The sequence below is a fragment of the Saccostrea echinata genome, unplaced genomic scaffold (assembly GCF_033153115.1).
Source record: "Saccostrea echinata isolate AGI-Se365-2 ecotype Australia unplaced genomic scaffold, CSIRO_AGI_Sech_v1 ptg000029l, whole genome shotgun sequence".
Lineage (NCBI taxonomy): Eukaryota > Metazoa > Mollusca > Bivalvia > Ostreida > Ostreidae > Saccostrea > Saccostrea echinata.
Window position 1 is genome coordinate 38,355,558 of NW_026889778.1, and position 21,310 is coordinate 38,376,867.

The 21,310-nt window shown below is 32.4% G+C and overlaps 1 protein-coding gene across 1 annotated transcript; it reads right to left on the minus strand.

The window, feature by feature from the left end:
- Positions 1-4,640: 4,640 nt before the first annotated feature.
- On the minus strand, positions 4,641-19,138 carry LOC133195906 (sodium-dependent proline transporter-like). Its single transcript, XM_061331883.1, has 16 exons — positions 19,020-19,138; positions 17,715-17,861; positions 17,086-17,395; positions 16,470-16,613; positions 14,338-14,497; positions 13,587-13,719; positions 13,014-13,148; positions 12,556-12,659; positions 8,672-8,796; positions 8,223-8,335; positions 7,757-7,885; positions 7,410-7,509; positions 7,185-7,285; positions 6,588-6,761; positions 5,851-6,006; positions 4,641-5,531 (listed from the first exon to the last, which is right to left on the minus strand). The coding sequence occupies exons 1-16, from the start codon at positions 19,038-19,040 to the stop codon at positions 5,418-5,420; spliced, it is 2,166 nt and encodes a 721-aa protein (XP_061187867.1). The 5' UTR covers positions 19,041-19,138; the 3' UTR covers positions 4,641-5,417.
- Between the last annotated feature and the right edge of the window lie 2,172 nt (positions 19,139-21,310).

Here is a 21,310-nt window from a genome sequence, read left to right on the forward strand (position 1 = left end):
ACATGTACCTGTGAATTATGAAAGCCCTGGCAGCAACCATTCAAAAGATATGGAAAAGGTTAAAGTTTTTCAAAAGTAAGTCAAACATCAAGGTCAAATTTAATGGTGCTCAAGGAAAGGCCTTCTCACAAGAAATACACATATGAAATATGAAAGCCCTAGAACCAACCGTTCAAAAGTTATGGCCAAGGTTAAAGTTTTACAAAAGGAGATCAAACTCCAAGGTCAAAGGGTGAAAGTTGTTGGTATCCGAAGTAAGGTCTTGTCACAAGGATTGTGTATGCAAAGTATGAAATCCCTAGCACCAACTGTTCAAAAGTTAGGGCCAAGGTTAAAGTTGGGTAAAATTTTGCAAAACTGCATGGGCCAAACTCCAAGATAAGGTTAAAAGGTCAAATATGATGGTACCCAAAGAAAGGTCTTGTCAAAAGGAATACACATGTGAAATATGAAAGCCATAGCTCCAACCAATCAAAAGTTATGGGCAAGGTTAAAGTTTTTGCGTACAAACTGACAGACAGACGGACGGTCAGGACAAAAACTATATGCCCCCGAATCTTCGATTACAGGGGCATAAAAAGATTCTGTGAAAGTCTCAGTGGCATAGGAGGAGATGCGGATGAGTGATGAGTACCGCCCCCCCCCCCCCAATATTATGGAAAGAATGGCAGTGTCCATGTTTTGCTATGGGTAACCCCAAATATATGTAAGATCGAAACGAAAATTACGGGGTGCACAATATGTAATAAGGATTCTGTGAAAGTATCATTAAATTTAATTCAGTGGTATAGGAGGAGTTGCAAATAAGAGATGTGTGCCGTCAAGTGTTACGGACATACAGATTGAAGGACGCGTACGGACAGACACCCCTATCACTTTATACCTCCGTTTTTCAAGCGGGTATAAAAAGGATACTTTTCACGTACATGATTGTGCACTCTTGATCAAATCTATAATAAAAAGCAGTTGATGTCATTTGGTGTAAGGTATATATATATATATATATATATATATATATATATATATATATATATATATATATATATATATATATATATATATATATATATATATATATGGATCAATTCAAACCCGTGAGTCTTGGAATAGCGAAAAAATCATATCTATCAAAGTAGTTTTAGCACATTTCTCAAAAGTACCCTGAACATACTGAATGAGTTTCCTAAACATTGAAGAAATGATTGTTTAATTAAGTGTATAAGCATATCTAAGGAAATTAATGAAACAGAATTATTCGTCATTTGTCTATCAGATATAATGTGCAGATAATGGATACAAAAGAAGTCATATTTCTTCAACAAAAACAAAGTCCAACAAGCATGGGAATTCCATTTATTCCTCAGTGTAACACTATTATGAGTCATGCAATGAATTTAAAAAAGCCTATGAGCCTTAGCGATTAACTCAGTGTAATAAAGAAACATTTTTCTTAGACACATTGTATGTTTTATTCTGACTTGCTTTTTGTAAAACATGAGAACCCTTACCTTCCCTTGGTCCCAAGGGCAATAATTAAGATAAATTTCGATTTACACTTCATGAGGATATTTTCAAAATATTTCTATTATTTAAGTTTTGTTCTTGAGACATTTTTAAATTTCCTTTAAAATAAAATACAAGAAATAACAAGATGTGTTGGTGAAACACTGAGGCCCCCGTATGGCAACTTATGGCAAAGCGTAAAGTTTCTCAAATGCCAAGTCAAACTTCAAGGTCTAATTCAAAAGATAAAAAATGTTGGTAACCAAAGGAAGGTTTTTTCACAAGGAATACACCTGTGAAATTGAAAGCCCTAGCAACATCAGTTCAATAGCTATATGATCAAGATTAAAGTTTTTAAAATGTAGGGCAAACCCAAGGTCAAAGGGTTAAAATTAATGGTACACTTTGGAAGGTCTTGTCACAACAAATACACGTGCGTAATTTGAAAGCCCTAGCTCTAACCATTCAAAACAAATGATCAAGGTTAAAGCTTTTCAAAAGTAGGTCAAAGTCAAAGGTCATAATTATTGGTACCATTGGAAGGCCTTGACACAAGAAATACACGTGTGAAATGTGAAAGCCCTACTACAAACCGTTGAGTTATGACCAAGGTTAAAGTTTTTCAAAAGTGGGTCAAACTCTAATGTCAAGGTCAAAGGGTAAAAAATTGCTGGTACATTGTACCCATTGGAAGGTAATACACATATGTAATATGAAAATCCTAGCTCCAACTATTCAAAATTATAGCCAAGGTTTAAGTTTTTTTTTAAAAAAAATTGGGTCAAACTTCAAGGTTAAAAATATTCGTACACAAGGAAAGGTCTTATCACAAGAATACACATCTTAAGGTAGTACAAAACACACGAAAAATCAGTTTTAACTCATTTCTTCTAAAGCACTCCAGAAAAAAAAATTAATATCACTTTAATGTCAATTATCAATTATCTTTGGAAGGAAAAATATAAACTATGTCATGTATTTACCATATTCTGAATATATATAAAAAAGAATATTCTCGAGCCTACATTTTAGAATGTGTTTATGTCATCTACATATGATTTAACCGTCTGTTATTAAATAAAGTGTAACTTTTGATTGCTTTATAGCAAAGAACGAATATTTGGACATATAAGGAATCTTCATGCTTAATGTAGAGTAAAGGTCACGAACATATTTAGAGGTCAAAGGTAAAATATTATGACGTCATCTAACGTTTTTTATTCATTTATTTATTTTATTTTTTTTTTTGCACTGATTTTTTTTAAATCTCCATAATACCTGAAACCCATAGATGAATTTCCCTCATTTTAACATATTTTAATCCTTGTTCCATTTCAATCATTCTGTTGATATTTTGTTTATTTTTTTCTTTTAAGAGATCATAAAGTATAGTATAGTTACATGTGAATTTGCAATTCCCGAGCTACAAGTGTTTCAATTTTTTATTTTTACATTACAGTGCTTTCAAATATATTAATATCAATATATTTTACTGACGTATAGTAACAAAAAGGTGACCTTTATAAACAGCATCACACATTTTTGTAATATTTCAGATGGTATAATTTTTTAACAATGCACATTCTGATGTTAAATGTCTGATTACACCCTCCTCTTACTGGGGTCTGATAGGGTATATATCAAACCATGTGAGCAAAAATTTAATTTCTTTTATATTACACAAATAGAGATATTATAACTTAGAACAAAATGACAAAGTTTCAAATAATTTGAATTTGATGAAAAATGTGATCTTCTATTATTTGTTTTGTACTACTTTAATTATGAAAGCCGTTGCCCAAACCGATCAGAAGTTATGGCCAAAGTTAAAGTTTGGTAAAATTTTACAAAACTTAATCAAACTCCAAGGTCAAGAGGTCACATATGTTAGTACCCAAAAGAAACACTTGTAAAATATGAAAGCCATAGCTCCAACAACTCAAAACTTACGGGTAATTAAGGTAAAAGTCTTTGCAGATATATATACAGACAGATAGACGGAGGGACAGGGCAAAAAATATATGCCCCCGAATCTTTGATTACTGGGGCATAAAAATAAATACGAAAAATAGAACCCATAGTGGTAAAATGCTCATCATACATGTATGTAATCATGCAAACTTTGCAAGTGAAATAGGAATATATTCAAAAGCTGTTATTTTTCAGACATGAAAATGCAATAGACCAGATTTGTTTGAAAATGGTTACTGCGGATCTCTTATTTTTCCTGGGATCCAATTTTCGTGGATTAAGGTTAAACAACAATATTTGTAAAGACTTTAGAGCCCTAGGTGAGATTTATCCCTGTAAATTGAACCCCCTTAAAATTTTTATTATTCCAACATTATGCAGTTCTATAGAAACTCAGATTTATAGAGAAACTGATTTATACTGTGTCAGCCGATTCTTTATATTTATTGCATGGAAAAGAAATGATAAAATGATGATAGGAAGGATATATCATCCACTTTTGGACCAAATAAGAAAGATGGAATACAAAAGACATGAGAGAAAATATAACCTCGTTCTACTTCAAATGGCTTACAGATGAATATTAATAATTGTACAAGTAAAGACTTCTAGCGTGGAGAATGTGATAAGAAAAAAATCAAATTAGAACTAACAGGAAAAGAACTTTAACGACAGAGAAATGAGAACTAAAATGTCAAAATAAAGAACTGATAAGTTAAAAAAAAATAATCATGGGTAAAGACATGAGAACAAACAGAGAATTGATATGCAATGGAAGTAAAACTTGAATTCGAAGCAAAAGCAAATCTAGGAAAGGGAGCTGATAAACAAAAATATTCTTGACAAATAGATTTGGTAACAGAAACAACCCCAAAGAATCGGCTAGTAACCTATAAGCATGTGAAATGGAAGAAGGAGAAACTCCAAAGATGCAAATTGATTACTTTTTATGAAGGTGAACCTCTTTCGAAATCCAAGATAGAAGTAACAGTCTAAGATACTGACCAAGAAAAAAAAAGAATTTAAAACGCTGCAGCTGAATTCACTTGAGAGTTGGAAAATAGAATTTAATGACAAGCCAAAATATTTCTTCTTCCTTTTATTGTCTTTTTTTTTTTTTACATTATCACAATGTCATATAATTTCATCCTTAAAAAATCCAACTAAAAAAAATCCAGAATAAACGCATCTGTAAATTTGAATACTTAAACTATATAAAAATGTGTAAAAATAAAACCATACCTATAAAAGACAGTCAAATGCTACAATGGTACATTCATAAAAAAAAGTCTGTGGTATAATATATGTATTAAAGATATCAAAACCGGTATGGTAGTATATTGAGATTTTTTGGAGTCTGAATACATGCATTTGATGCAATAAAAATAAAATCATACATGTATAATTATTTTCAAACGACTAAAATACTAGTATGTAATTCAAAATTTAACTTAGCAACATTTTTGTGCTAAAACGATTCCTAACCTGCAAATACTACGATTTTCAGCATAATGATTCACATTTGCATAGATATGCTCACACTGAAGAAATAAAACAGAGAAAAATACTATTTTCACTCATTTCTTTTCCATTCTTTTATCATTTTCCCATAAAAAAAAGAGAAAAAAAATCGAGTAAATATAGTAGGTATTGCTGACATGTTTTTATTCCATTATTCAAATTTACCAATCGAGTTATATCCTATATGTTATTTGACTTGTACATGAGTGAAATTGTTTTTGGTAGCTCTTGATTTACTAACTGTACATTCAAGTATTGTTATGCATGTCGATCTGTCAAAAAGAATGATTGTTGAAATGCTATGAACACATCTAATACTGAATTAGAAATAAAATGATGAGAATAAATCCTTATAAATGACATGTATTGGAAATATTAACAATTAAATGCTAACAGTATAACCAATTCATTAATTATTATAGTTACACATAAGATTCAAATGAAATTCCGGTTTTCGTTGAGCCATTTGAGTCAGAAAGGGACTTTTTCATTCTAGCAGATAGTCTACTTGCTTCTAAAGACTTTAAGCTCCCAGTCTGTTAAAATAAAATAAAAAAATGATTGAATAACAAAAATTATTTAGTATACTATACCGAATTTGTTCTTCTATTTAAGATGTATGATATAAAGCTTGTTAAAAACTAATACCGGTAGTTAAGACCTGCCTAAAATAAATTATAATGATACAGTTTTATTGGAAAATTCACAGCTTGAAAAGGAGCGATCATTTTCTTGAGATATTGAACATACAGCTGAGATATTAGATTTTACATCATACACAATAACATTATTGCATTACCCAAATATGAGAGATTTTAGCAATCATATTCTTTTCAGTCAACAGGAATATCTTACCCTTAGTTCACTATCTGATTTGTAGGCGTAATTTACAAACGCTCCTTTCTCTGCCCATGGATCCTCCACCCAACCATCAACATAGTTCACCAGTTCTCTGTGACGGACCAAGGCGGGACCCCACTCACGGGACGGGGTGCACTGAAGCTTGATTTTCTGAATTTAAAATACGAGGGTTTTTTATCGTTCTTAAGCAATATTGAGAATGAAATGCTTTAGGACCCTCTGTACATCTTATACACTGTATAGAAATACCAAATAATTAGAACTCTTTTGTGTGCGGTGTATATAAGGTTCTTAATACGTCTTATTTCAAACAAAAGATCTAATATCAATATCTAATATATTACTTTGTATATATGTTTTAATAAATGAATCGTCTGTTTTGTTTTCAGTTATGTAATGAATTGAAACAGCTACTTGTTTTCGGTGGTATATTATACCAGATATTTAAAGAATTTTTTACAAATTTTATTCTGTCTGAATTTTGTTTGAACGTAACATACTACTTTGCATATTCATGGGAATAAAAAAAGGAGAATTATTCGCACAACAAAAATTTGTTTGTCTTCAGTAAAAAATTATTTTGATAACTGTGTGAACTCCGCGTCCAGTATAAATAAAAAAAACCCAAAATTTAAAAAAAATGTACATGTAATAGAAAAATGTAATACTCAATAATGACCAAACATATCACATTTGAGTATATGTAAATAAATCAGCTGGACAAAACTTACTCCCCAGACCGACGTGTCCTCGTCCTCCTTGTTAACTTGATATAACATGGTGATTGGAATAGCCAATATAATGGCTACCGCCATAAACCAGCCCAGGCCGTCCGCCCAGCCCGGAAACGTGTAGTCCCCGTATGTAGAGGCCTCGTAGTCAATAAAAGTGGCTATGAATATCAACTAATAAAAAAGAGATAAACAAAAAATTTAATTAAGCTTTTTTTTGTACCGTCCTATATTTAAGAAAGCATTTATCAAATAATGAAAATGTAATTATTTTCAAAAAGTGAACGAAAAAGGAAAAAAAAAATATTTATCAAAAAAAACCAAACAAACAAAAAACAAAAAAATATAATGATATATCAAAAACAAAATCATAACAAAACAAAAACAATATTAAAAAAAAAAAAATTAAAAAGACCAAAAGAAATCAAAACAAGCCCAGAGAAACAATACTTAATCAAAAAAATAAAATAAAAAAATAAAATAAAAAACCAATCAAAAGATTTTGTGTAATTTTAATAACTTTCATTATCTTGAATGCATCTGTTCTCAATCTGTAAAAAATGGTCTGAAAATCAAATATTTAAATTTCATCATTACCACTAATGCTATGGGACTTAGAACCATCCAGCAAATCTTCCACCAGATGAACATCTTTAATCCTAACATAAGCTCTATGTCTTTTATGAATCTATTTACTCCTGCATGTAAAAAATAATTTTTGTAAAATATTGCATAAATTCATCAAGTAAACTTTTGTATGTTACTGCTTAACCATTGCATAGAGAGAGAAATACATGTAGAATCTGGAAATTTTATACCTACCATATATATACGTAATACATATACACTCCGCAAACCCTATAATTAAGAGGGTCCAGCCTCCTACATAATTATCGAGTATTTGTACCAGGTACACACCTCCCTAGAAAACAAAGGCAAAGTTTTTAAAAGAAAGTCTGTTATAAACATTCTTCCTAAAGTGCCCCCTTCCAAGAATACCCTTAGAATAATTCATATGATGGAAGAAATATGTCACATACATGTAATGGGAATGAAAATTATTAGAAATTTGAAATAAAGCATTTACCGTAATCTTAGTTTTATATATGTGTGTTATTGAGTAATATGATTTCTGAAGTTTTCTATGAGGAATTACACGAGACACTTACCGGAGAGCAGAGAGGTAATCCGATGATGAAGAAGACTATACAGATGACAAGGATAACAAGGGTTTTATGGGGTCTCAGGACTGGATACTGGTCCATCACCCCCGTCAACACCGTCTCCAACATTGCAAACTGTTCAGAGTACATGTAGTCAACATAAAAGTTACTTTTTTCATTTACTCACAGAATTTAGTATAAACAGATAGGCGAATAAATGAACTTTGAGTCAGCTACTTGTATGCTGTTGTTCATGGCAATTTGGAGGGAAAATATTAAAACGTGAAATACTTTAAACCTTTGAAACCACATTACGTGTATCATTTCTCCAAGAGATTCAAATTGCGTAAATTATGAGGTTTGACAACTTAGTGTAAGGATAAAGAACTTTATCAGGATCCAAATTGTTCACTTATATACTAAATGAAGTATATTCTATTCTCATTTCAAAAAGGTATATAAATGATTTTACCTGACTGTCAAGTCCTAATGTGATAAGCATGAAAAAGAAGAGAGCTGACCAGAATGGCGAAGCCGGCAGACTGGCTACAGCTGTGGGATAAACAACAAACGCCAGTCCAGCACCTGTGAAGAGGACAAATCGACCAAAAGGTTGAAAACGACTTAGTATAGATTTGGAATACTAGTACACATCACGGTTTTTGGAAGGTAATATGGCGAACGCAGTGTGTAAGCAATGTTTTGAATTTTGTTTTTCATTAAAAACATACTTATTTTTACTGTTTGAAATAGTTTCGTTAATTGTGCATGTATTCTAAGTTTGTGAAGAATATATAGTCAAACCGAGAGTTCTTCAACTCAAGAGGAAAGCCGACAACGACTTAAACAGTACATGTATAATATACACTTGTGAAAAATGTACACATTTAAATCAAATCAAATAAACATAAAAATATGTACCGTCTTGTGCCACATCTCCAACCTTTGCATTGAGTTCACCGGCCATATGACCAAGATAGGAAAAGATGACAAAGCCAGCGAATATACAGGTTAGTGTATCTCCAACACTGACAATGATAGAATCTCTACAACAAAGAATTACTAGTATACACATCAGCATTTCTAAAACACAATGTTTCACTTTCCTGGTTTTAAACCTAAATAATATGGCATCCCTACTCAAATATGTTCGAGGTGAAATTTTCAACCTGCAACAGTAAATAATACCTGCATTTTCCAATATACACTGATTTCAAGCTAAAAATGATAAAATCTCTACAATAATGAAAAATAATTAAAAGTAATACACACGAAATATACGTTTGGAATTTCTGTCTTTAAGTCTGATAATGTTTGAATTAGAAGACTATGAATATTAGAAATTTTTATACAGGTGCGTTTTTGAAGCATAAATGCCCCTCTGAGTTTACCCAAGTGGATTGGGGACAATTTAATCTTGTCCGTATTACGTTTTTAAGGCTCCAGACACACGGTCTAGTCTACATGTTTGCTAATTGATCTAATATTTCTCCAGTTCAACATTATTGTAGAACTTTGCAATTCCAATAACTGTTACCTTTTTTGCCCAAATGCCCTTCTTAGGGCCATGTTACACTGTTATCATAACCTTTCTCTTTATTTAGTACTAGATGAAATCCCGCGCAAGCGCGGGGAATTGAATTTATACCACTAACGACAGAAAATATATAACTGTAGTTTCTACTGACAGCCTACAGGCTTATAGCAGGAAGATATACTTTGTTCAAAATCCCGCATGAAGTAGATGAATGTTTCCACCCCACCCCCACCCCTACCCCATCCCTTTCTGTAAAAACTTGAAAAATAACAATTAATTTCGTTAATTGGTGTTTATTGTGAAACCTGTTATACTATGTTATGGATATTGTACTTCAGATGCTCTTATTTCGTTTCCGTCAAAAGCAGCGAATGTGCACATTTTACTGATAAACTGCATGATTTTTTTTTTCGGGGGGTGGGGGGTGGGGGAATTCACAAATACTTGGGTCTTGGTTTATAAATATGTATGTACCTTATTTATACGTAAAATATGTAGTTTACTTTTTTTTTTTTTTTTACATATCAATAGGGTACATACATATTTATAAACCAAGACACAAGTATACGGGGTCTGTGAAAAAAAAATAGTTTTTAGGCCGAGTATTTGATACAAAAGACTGTATTCAGAAAAAAAACCCTGAAATGTATTGATTAAAGCACAACATTTTACACAGCTTTAATTGTTTTTGAACAATACCTTATTCATTATTTTTCTCTTTTCATGTTAGCAAGTTTATTACGAAGTACGAATTGTACTTCTGGTTCGTTGCCACGATGCTCTCAGTAAGGAATACATGTATATATAATTTTACCGATAAATTTATTAGAAAAACCTACTACATACATGAAATAGTCTTTCGATATATAAATATATTCAAAACTTGTAGTGTTATCAATGATTTACCATTATTTCAATGACCATTTTTTTTAGTGATCACCTCGTTTTTCTTTTTAACATCGGGCTCGATGCTATATGATGTTCTAGAAGCTTCCGTCAATATTAAGATCGGTGAATGACGAAAATAATTTGCATATTTCCCTCTTTAATCGGTTATCACAACTTATTTCTTTTATATCATTTAAATCAAGTTTTGATTGAATAATTCAGTGATGACGTTTAATTAAATAAATAAATGATTGCTTGTTGTCAGTTTCATTAAAAATTGCCAGTATCTTAGATCCTCCAACCGGAAACGCCACCGTACTCACGTTTTTGCTATTTCATGGCTGTTTATAGAAAATAAGAGTAGACTTTTAATTTTATTAACGATACTGACTATGCGAGTGAAATCTAAATATAGTTTACGGACATCATCTTGTATACAATGTATTGTTAGAGGAGTGAGTAAGAAGTCTGGTGCACCCGTTTCGGAGTTTATTTGCAAAATTTATTAATTTATAAGTATAGATGTTCTTCTGTCCCTCAATTACAGGCTCATTACTAGTATTACAATTTTAGATGAACTTGGATTTAATTCTACAAGTAGTGATCCGACTAATAGGATCTCACAATTCCCTTTCCAAGGTAGAGGTTCTTCAAAATCACAAGTAAGATTTAGATATTTTCATATTCCAAACAACCAAACTGATTTTGAATTATCTATCCATACCATTACTGGATTCTAAAACTTCATAAAAATCCAGAGATACAAAACTGGATCAAGCAAATGTTCTACCAAGCCTCTTTCTTTTCTCCTCACAAAAATATTAAGAGAAGTGAAGGAGAATCTTTAACAGTACTGTGAAGCAACATATTTGACAAATGTGGATACTTACAAACTCCAATGACTTTTAGTTTTAAATCACAAAATTTTACGAAATCAATAGTATCAAAGCGTTTGATTTTTCAACACTTTACATGAAGAACTTTTTGACATCATACACAACTGCTTAATTGTTTTAGTAAAACTAGAACTCGCAAATCCTACCTTTGCCGGTGGTCATCAGCGGATTTACTTTCTTAAAAATAATTCTGATTCTACGTACATACAGGTACTCTGAAGTTGATATTAAAAAGATGTTTGAGTTTCTCACTGAATATCTATGCAGTCTTTGGAGGCCAGGTTTTCTAACAATCTTTTGGAATTTCCATGGGTAACAACTGTGCCCCATAAATAGCAGATCTGTTTTTGTATTTTTATGAAGCTTTGTTTATTTAAAAACTTCTACATTAAAAGAAGTCTCTTGCTGTGGCCTTCAATTCAACGTTTAGATGTATATCGATGGCGTTTTATAAATTTACAATAATTATTTTCATTCTTACATTGACTCGATATATCCATTGAATTCGATATAAAACACACCACGAAGTCGGATACAACTGCTTGAATATGGATATTTTATTAGAAAAAAACAATGATGGCAAACTAACAACTAAACTTTATGATAAACGTGATGACTTTACTTTGCTATTTTCACCTTCCCTTATTTATGTAGCAATAAACAATTATCACTGGCATATGAGGTTTATGTCTCACAGTTGATTCGATACGCAAAAGTATCTTCTTTTGGACAATTTCTTAAACGAGGCAGGCTACTGACAAACAAGCCGATGATACAAGGGTATCTACAATCTAGTTTTAAGTCAATATTTCGCAAATTCCATGGCTGATGCAATAACTTTGTTTGCAAATACCATCTGTCATTAGGCCAAATGTTGACTTAAGTCTTTCATACAATTGTTAGGCCATTATTTTGATACTCTATTTAATATGGATTTCTTCGTTTACTCGATCATGACAAAGGGCACACATCCAGTGTAAAAGGTCGACAGGGGATGCTTACTCCTATATGGCACCTCATCCCACTTCTGTTTTTAGAGGTCCGAGTTTGCTCTGCTCCATTTTGTATTGTTTCAATGGACTTTCGCGCATGATTACTCTTTGTTATCTTCATATTTCACAGATGAGGACCAAACCACAATTTTACACCTCCCATTATTGTCACATTGACCCTAGTTTAATTGACCTCGGGTCAGAGTCAAAACACTTTTCTAGTTTACAGCTCTCTTAATACCAAACCAGAAATCTCCATTTTGTTTATCTCAAATATTGTGAGCAAGATCAACATTGTTAATATACCAAGAGAAAGACAGATCTACATTAAAATCAGCATGCCCCAACTTCCGACCTCAAGGTCATAATAAATTCTATCACAATAGTTATGACTTGTTTTAAGGTCAAGGTATCAAAGTATCAAATATTTAGTGACGTATATTAAGAAAGGTGTTGATAACTTACTTATGGACGATGTTTATGATAACTTACTTAAGAATGTTGTTATGGAACCTGTTGTAACTGGAGAGTGTTACAAGCCCTCCACCTGCTATGGACATTGAGAAGAATATCTGAACAGCTGCGTCTTTCCAGACCTGTTATAACACATTAAAAATTGTCTATACTCTTCTGACCACGATTATTTTTCCAATAAACAAATGTGAGGTTTCATAAGGAAAATATGTTTAGATTTTAAAAATATTTCATTAGTGTGATTTCCAAATCTACGTTTCTAAAACGATATCGGTAACCTATAATTAACCTAAAATCTTGGCTCCTTGATATCTGATCAAAGACACTAGTATTTCATATATACAGTTCTATTAACTTCAGAATATACTTGTCATTCAATATGACAGATGCAGGACTAATGGACTTATAAATAAACCAGACGAATCCGTTTAACAAATGATCTAAGTATGATAAGGCATCTCCTATCATCCACTTACCCGAGGATCGAGAAGCCGTTCAAAGTCTGGCACTATGTAGTAATATATCCCTTCTCCGGAGTTACTGAGGAATACGCCATTAAAGAAAAGGATCAACAGGACAACATATGGGAATATGGCGGTGAAATATACAACCTGAAATTTACAAATAATATATTTAAATATTTCTTTATTTTTTCCATAAGGGACGGGCCCGGAGTGGTGTTAGAGGAACACACTTATATATGTTTTTAAAAAGGCTGCTTTTTTAGAAAAAAATATTCTGTGGCTATTTCTTCAAAATATAAAATGAATGAATCATATTTTTTCTTTTACATAACAATATTTTGTATGTACTTTAAGCTAAAAAAAAAATGTCTGCAAAACATAATTAGTAAATAGGTGAAATTTCATACATATCACTTGAAAAAATTACAAAGGCGAGTTTAAGTACATATTTTTTTAAAGTATAAATTATAACAAACGGAAATAATTATTATTTTCCATTTTAACAAAATGCTAAGAAATTGTTGACTGTTGTCGTGACGACACTTCCGAGATTATTATGTATTATGGGTAAGGAAGAACTGTTACCTTTCCGGTAGATTTGATTCCTTTAATGAGACACAGGAAACAGATGAACCAGGCGAACATAAGACACAGAACCAAGTCCCACTTAGGTTGTCCGAACTCCTCAATTCCTGAGCTCTGGTCTAAAGCAACATTTCTGAAAATAGAAAATACAAGGATAAGGAACATCTAAATATCTTCGCCCATATCATGTATCATATGAACTAGACTTAATTCAGTACTGCCTACTGTAACCAGCGAGGGAGAAAAATGCGACGGATAAGGTCAGGATTCGAACTCAGGTCCTATGAATCACTAGTCAATTGCTCTATGCCAATTAAACTAACTGACCACGGGTAATCCAACATGCATGACTGCCACACTACTTATGTCTAAAACTTCAGAAATTTGTGCTTGAATTCAAGTAATTTATGTAAAATGTCAGTACCAGGAAAAGGGTGAATAGTAAACTGAAATTGTCTGACAGTTAGTGAACTCCTAAACTTTTTATAAGGTGCTTGAAGATTTTTCGGTACTTTTTCATTTGAATCATATGTATTTATGATAATTGAAAATACTGAACAAATCAATAGGCTTTCTTTGAAATATTTTGCATTAGGGGGATGATTATAACTGAGCGAAGGGTTAACATATCATTTCTATCCTAAACTCAAAAAAAATTTACTCTCAGAAGAATCTGACCTGGACAAACTGACACCAAGTTCCATCTAAAATTTATGTCGGAAAGAAATGTGACTATATACAGTAATCTTACTCCCAGTATTCCTCTGACGCTAGCTTCCGCTTCCGGCCAGTTGCATTGGTAAACTTTTTAGCATCCCAAAGTCCAACAAAAGTGTCACCATTGTAACACGTTCCGTTGGTATATTTCTGTCCATTGGTGCATTCTGTCAAAGGTAGCTTTGTACTGCAATCTGCAACAAATTTATTATAGTACTGAAGTATACTTCTGTTTTTGAAGACTTTTAAAATTGAAATATCTTTACTGGCAAAATTCCAACCGCCTTCTCTTATTACTAGCGCGTGATTTCAGGAACCATCGGGAGAGAGAGAGAGGGGGGGGGGGGTCCTTAGATTAGCTTAAAGGTGCTTGGACACAGATTTAAAGTTAATATTTTCTCAAGTTTTCGGTATAATATCATGGCTTATATGTTGCAATAGCATTTCAAACGGAAATATAAATAAAAAAAACTTATTTTATCTGGAAATTATTGAAACTACAAATTTCGGAACGCGTTTGAGTGATACATCCTAGCACTTTCATAAAGCAAACTTTATCCTTAATACTAAAAGAAAAGTAAAATTTTTGTTGTGTATTAATGAAATATATTCAAACTATAATCCAGAAAATTCAGAGTAGAAATGTAAGAAAGCAAAGCCAACTAGCTCACCAGTATTGTCAGTCTGTGCTCAGTGATGTATGCAGAGTTTAACAAATTGAACACACCCGGTGAAACGTAAACATTAACAATAACAGAGCTCGTGCCCTGTTTACAAAAACAGTTTACGTTTCACGGGTGTGTTCAATTTGTTAAACTCTGCACACATCACTGAGCACGGACTGACAATACTGGTGAGTTGGTTTTGCTTTCTCACATTTCTACTCTTTATTTTCTGGATTATAGTTTAATATTTTTCATTAATGCACAACAAAATTTCTACTCTTATTAAGTATTAAGGAAAAAGTTTACTTTGTGAAAGTGCATAGATGTGTCAATCAAACGCGTCCTGAAATTTGTAGTTTCAATAATTTCCAGATAAAATAAGTTTTTTTATTTTATTTCCATGTGGAATGCTGTAAAAACATATAAGTCATGATATTATACCGAAAATTTGAGAAAATGTTAACTTCAAATCTGTGTCCAAGCACCTTTAAAGTAAGGACTTTTGTATCACTTGTCATTGAAAAATTCATGTAGTTTTTTTAAGAAATCGACATACAAACATAATGCAAACAACATAATATTTATATATAAACTTGTATTTAATAGATTTACATGTTTATTAAACAACTATTGCAGTTTGTTATATTCACTTATTTCAACTCCGCTTTGAAGAAGATTAAAACTGCAGAAGTGCTTTATAGTTATCATTAAGGTTGTAAAATCAGGGATTTCACACATCAGACACCAGAAAGGGTCCGCCGGGATAAAACAAGGCGATAATGACGTAACCAATCACATTTTCTCCATTCATCAGTACTATACTCCCTCACAGAAAGGCGTTATCGACAAATATAGTGAACATTTGACGTTAATACATTTAACGCACTCTCGATTGTTGAATAAAGACAGATTTTAATTTAGAAATACAGGAATACACATGGAGATTCCATGTATAACATTTCCAGTTTATTACCAACGAAAATTAACCAATTATACTAGGCTAGTATTTTTGCAACAACAACAAAAAAAGAATAACGGTAACGTTTTCATACTTGTGTTCTAGAGACTCTAACTCCTCGTGTATGGTCTAACATTTACGTTTCAATCTGATTCCTTTGGATACTTTCGAAAATGTGAAAGTCTACAATGTCAGACGATGACTCTGACTCACTGTATTGAAATTATGATTTTCAAATATTTGTTTGACCATTATTTTCATACTGAATTTCCTTACTTATCTTCGTTTTACTTACCCTGACAGGGGATGCTTATATCCTCCACAGCGAGTGTAAACAGTGGAAATTTGGGTAAATTATAATAAATGTACAATTAATGCATAGTGTAAAGTACAATCAAGATAATAGGTTTGCGTCATCTTGTACTGTAAAATCCATATGGGTCAAAATGTTGTAATATGCAAAGAAGTGCAACTAACTGCTTGTAAGGGTTAAGGATACTCTCTATATATGAGTATAAGAAGGGATGAAGTTAAGTTATTTACCTCTGGTGTTCCAGCTGTTATCACACGTTATCCACGGTAGGTTACTAGTGAAGGAAGCAAAGAAATAGTAGTAGGACCAGGCCAGGATCATGTTGTAATATAGTGACGTCAGAGCAGACACCGACACCATAGCTATTCCTACCCCTACAAATCAAAATTATCATATGTCAAATTATATTTTATATGTATTTTTAGCATAATTGAAATTGTTTATAAAATTTACAAATGCGTCCTGAAACGCTTAATTTTTTTGCTCATTACATAAAACACATACATATAAATTGTATTTTATGAATTGGCAATACTTCCACTCTTTCTTCCATTATACATGTTATAGAAAACTGGCGGATCATAACAATATTGAACACTTTTTCTTTATTACCTTTTGTAGATTGTTTTCTCCTTTATTGTAATTTAAAAAACAAAACACATTTTCAGTAAAAACGTTTTTGGGAAAAAATGTTAAAAAGTTGCGATATTGAAATTAGAAAAATCTTTCTTATTTTCATTATCGCTTGTCTTACTGAAATAAGCTATTAGGCCAAACCAAAAAAAAAATGAATTAGTTGCTTTCTCTGTCAGACGCACATGTATTATATTATAAAACTAAACTCGCCTTTGAAAAGCGGTGCAAATTTCCAGCAAGTGAGAGGACCGCTGCTACAAAATTGTCCTAGCGAGGCCTCCATAAAAAATAGGGGTACGCCAATTAGAATCATCATCAAAATGAAGGGAATCAGAAAGGCCCCGCCTCCATTACGATAACATAAATAGGGAAATCTCCAAACGTTTCCAAGACCAACGGCGTAACCTAACATTGAAAGAAGAAAGTCAAATCTTCCCGTCCAGTTTCCGCGTTCTTCGTTTTCATCTTTTCCAAACATTTGTTTTCTGCTGTCGTCGGTTTCCTCTGTTGCTATGGTAACCTATAAATATGCATTTATGTTATCTTTACATTTGATTTTAGAATCGTAAGACAAAACTTTAAAAATTCAATATAGTGAAAAGATTTTTTTAGCCATGGTTCCATTACGTTTGCTATCTTTTTAAGATATTTTTCTCCATCGAAAAATGTTTTAATACCTTCATCTTACTACTATTAATTATTAATTGAATTTAATTCAAGTTTATAGGATAATTTTAAAATTAGTTCTGAAGGAAATTGCTAATGATTTTTGTTCTTCGAATATTTTCATTATTTTTATTGGACCATTTATTATATGAACTATTAATTATGTTAGTTACCTGAGATGCTCCGTTGGCAGTCTTGCTATTCTTTCTATAGATCCCCGGGTCGATATTGTTGGTCATAAGATCGGGGGGTCCCAGACTTCCCGTGTCCCCTGCGTTCCCATTGGAAGTCACGTCCGACATACTGGACTCCCATTTTTCCTGTATAATACTTGTAAATTTTGATTGCAAAAATAGCAAATAGATTCCTTTCAAAACTTTAAGAATAGAAATGTTGTGGCTTGTTAAAAAATATGTATGAAATCATAGAATACTAGTATTGCATAAGACTTGAAAGGAAGGTCCCTGACAAAAATGCCGCATAATAATGCAAAATCATATCTTATGGGTACATCGTGCATTTCACATTTAATTTATTATGTCAAGTCTCAAAATCAATTTTGTGATTTTTGTCAGTTTGAAAAGAAGCCATATCTGCTTCTACTTATGAAATAAGATGTTGGTCAATGTTACTTGTTATTTGTCAACGGAGTAGTAAGCTAACAGCTTTTCTGTATACTGGGAGATTGCCTTTCTTTGTCAAAAATTACATCACATGCATTATTCAATGCAGAGTTAGGTTACAACAACTATCTGGATTTTGCCATCTTATCCAGAAGGGATTTTCACTTTAGAAAGAAGTCTAAAGCTTATGACTGACGATTTTGGTCAAACAATTCTTCTTCCATTAAACTAACAAATCTAAGCATTGATCTTGTGTACCGCTTGCCTAAGCTTTGTTTTTGCAGTCTTCGTAACTGAACGACATACATGTTACTCATGAAACATAATATTAACATAGAATTTTTATCCATGGGATGTGCAAGGTCTTATAGAAAAGATTAATGAAACTTGTGTCCTCAAATCAACCTTTAAAAGCAAAGGTTTTCTCTTCTTTTGTTACGGGTACAGTCCTGTTGTTAATTAGAGCGTGACGACTTTGTGGGTCCAGGGTATCACAAACACACGGTTATCGATTGATTTTGTTGATCAAAGCTTGGAAGAAAGTACAGATTAATGTTTCCCACCAGAATCGCGCTAATCGTTTTATATTTATCTTATAATTTCGGTTTACCACAAAATCCATATCTAATTTTTAAAAAGTTTGCTATGGTTTTGTAGAAATATTTTTACTCTATACAAAGTAATTAAACCTTCAGTGTACTAATTATGGCGACTTGTGACACATTTACTGCATGTATCTTCCCTTGATAATTTCATGTCTTTTTCGAAAGAGGAACTTAAATAATTGACATGAACAGCTGATTGACTGGGGACGCTAATTCAAATGTACTGATTACAACTTCTCGCTTGGCTTACCTTTCGGCGTAAACCCGACATTTGTGTTAATCCCCAATTAATCCACCTTGTTTAATTCATCATTAGTCACTTTGGGAACCTGGATGCACCTTGATGTTGAATTCACACCTGAATGCGACCATGACGGAGCACTTCCGGCATTTTTTACAGGCTTCCAACTGACCTCAAAATTAGGATACAGTTTATTCACCTTTTTGTTAATTTACCTGGGAATACCTATGGTAACTCAGGCGTGGCGACACTAGCATAAGTAATCGAGTTATTAATAGCAGATGACGTCAATCGATTATAGAGCTTAATTCAAATACATTTTGAACTAAAGATATGTTTGCTGTTGCATATTTATTAATAACCCCTTCTGACAGTCTAAAGCAGCGAGAGTTTGGGAAGACGAATTTGACATTCTATGTATTTATTTAAGAAATTACTCAATTTCTTTTTCTAAGCGGAATCAAATCCCAGAGTGGATTTACATAAGAACACATTACTAGGGTACCACTAAAAATATTTAAAAAAATCTAAGAAGACCAAAAATTCTTTGAAATCAGTGTAGTTATTCTCTTCTGAATGTTTAGCTTTTATATACCTTTTTCTATACATGTAATTAGTTCACAAAACATACATATCCATGCATTCAAAATCGTTATGTGTCATTTCAATTCTGCATTTCTTTTCAAAGGCTTCTGTGAACCAGATTATTATTCAAACGTTGAAATGAAATTATCTATTGGAGGTATCTTCAAAGGGGCTATACAATAAAAAAAAAAAAAAAAAAAAAAAAAAAAAAAAAAAAAAACATTTTTGTTACGGAAATGGTGTTTTATATCGACAAAGTCGCATCAATGTTTGCAATTAGTGGCATGCTTCAGAGTACATTCTGCTGGAAAATTCCTTCAGTCGGTTGCTTGCGGGGGAAAAAAGATCTTTTGTTCGGAATGGCTTTATACGAACGTTTCCTTAAATTTACAACGTTGATTAAAAAAAAGGAATTTAATATTTTTGGGTCTTTAACTTTAAGTAGTAAACAGGCTATACATGTACTCTGAATCCTATCGGCGTAAGGAAATTGAAAAATATTTCACAGATTCGCATTTGGTTAAATGGTTCACATCTGATTCACACCACTTTTCAGAGATAATGTCATAGTTTTCTGTCATGTTTTTTTCCCATTGAACCATTCAAACCACGTGATCATAGTACTGTTTTCCTTCTAAAGTTATATAAAAATAATATACATCCAGTTAATATTTTTTTGTATGTTTAAAATAAGAGATGAAAATATAACATCTCAGAAATCATCTGCAAAAGGTATGAGATATACTTAAAGAGTCCAGGTCTTGTTCGATACATTTTCTTCCTTCCTGTTACATTTGATACCAAAGGATCCGGGATCCTAATCCCTATATCTGGTCCGAGTCGCATTTCCCTCTTTCCTGTTTACAATAATATCAAATGACACCCAGACGTCAGTCAAATATGCATTCACTTTTTTAAGCACATTTAGACATTCTGGACTGATTTTCACAGCACTATAGTGCTATTGACATATTAGTCTCACACATTGAATATTGAATACGTTCATTCATTAATTCAATTATCATTCTGAATCACACTCACGAAGATGTGTTGTAAACTAATGTGTTAAGCTTAGTGCCTTCTATATTAAAGTGTACTTTTTTTTCGATAATTTGAGATGGAAAACGTGCGTTCAGTGTTCTTTCGTGAGCTTTTCTTCGCCTTTTCCTCTTCATGTTGTGAACTGTGTGTCTCAGATGTGTCGGTCTTATATGAAGTAGAAAATTAATGTTCTTTTTTCAACTCAGTTAATATCTGGAACAGAGACAGACAGAAGAAGATCAATACAGGGCGTGCTGGGGCTTCCTTTTCTTGATTGTCTTGTTTCTATAGCAAAAAGATTCAATCACGCCGCACTATATCTTTGTTATTTGTGATATATTGATATATACTTTGTATTCCATCTTAAGAGATTGTAGGTTGACGATGTGTTCGGTGTTATTTGGCAAGGTCTCGTGAAAAATTTGTGACTTTGGCCACCAAAATTAAAAATAACGCGGAAGCGTGATTTTGGTCTGTCTGCCTGTCCACGTTTTAACTTTGGTGATATACGCGCAACTATAGTTTCCTTTCATTGTGTTGACTTGAAACACCTTTCATCTTAAGTTACGTTTCCCCCCAATCAATACTAGTATTATTTAGAATTCTTGCATCTCGTTTTACACACTACTGCATTTGTATAAGTGCATGCGAACATCAATTTGCCTTGAAGACAT

What these genes read in the sequence shown, in the direction of transcription:
- LOC133195906 (XM_061331883.1), bottom strand. Translation starts at nt 19,040, where the DNA reads ATGTCGGGTTTACGCCGAAAG. An exon ending in ATGTATTACGTATATATATG is followed by an intron (nt 7,286 to 7,409) that starts GTAGGTATAAAA and finishes TTTTACATGCAG; the next exon opens with GAGTAAATAGATTCATAAAA. An exon ending in TAAGTCCCATAGCATTAGTG is followed by an intron (nt 6,762 to 7,184) that starts GTAATGATGAAA and finishes CTTTTTTATTAG; the next exon opens with TTGATATTCATAGCCACTTT.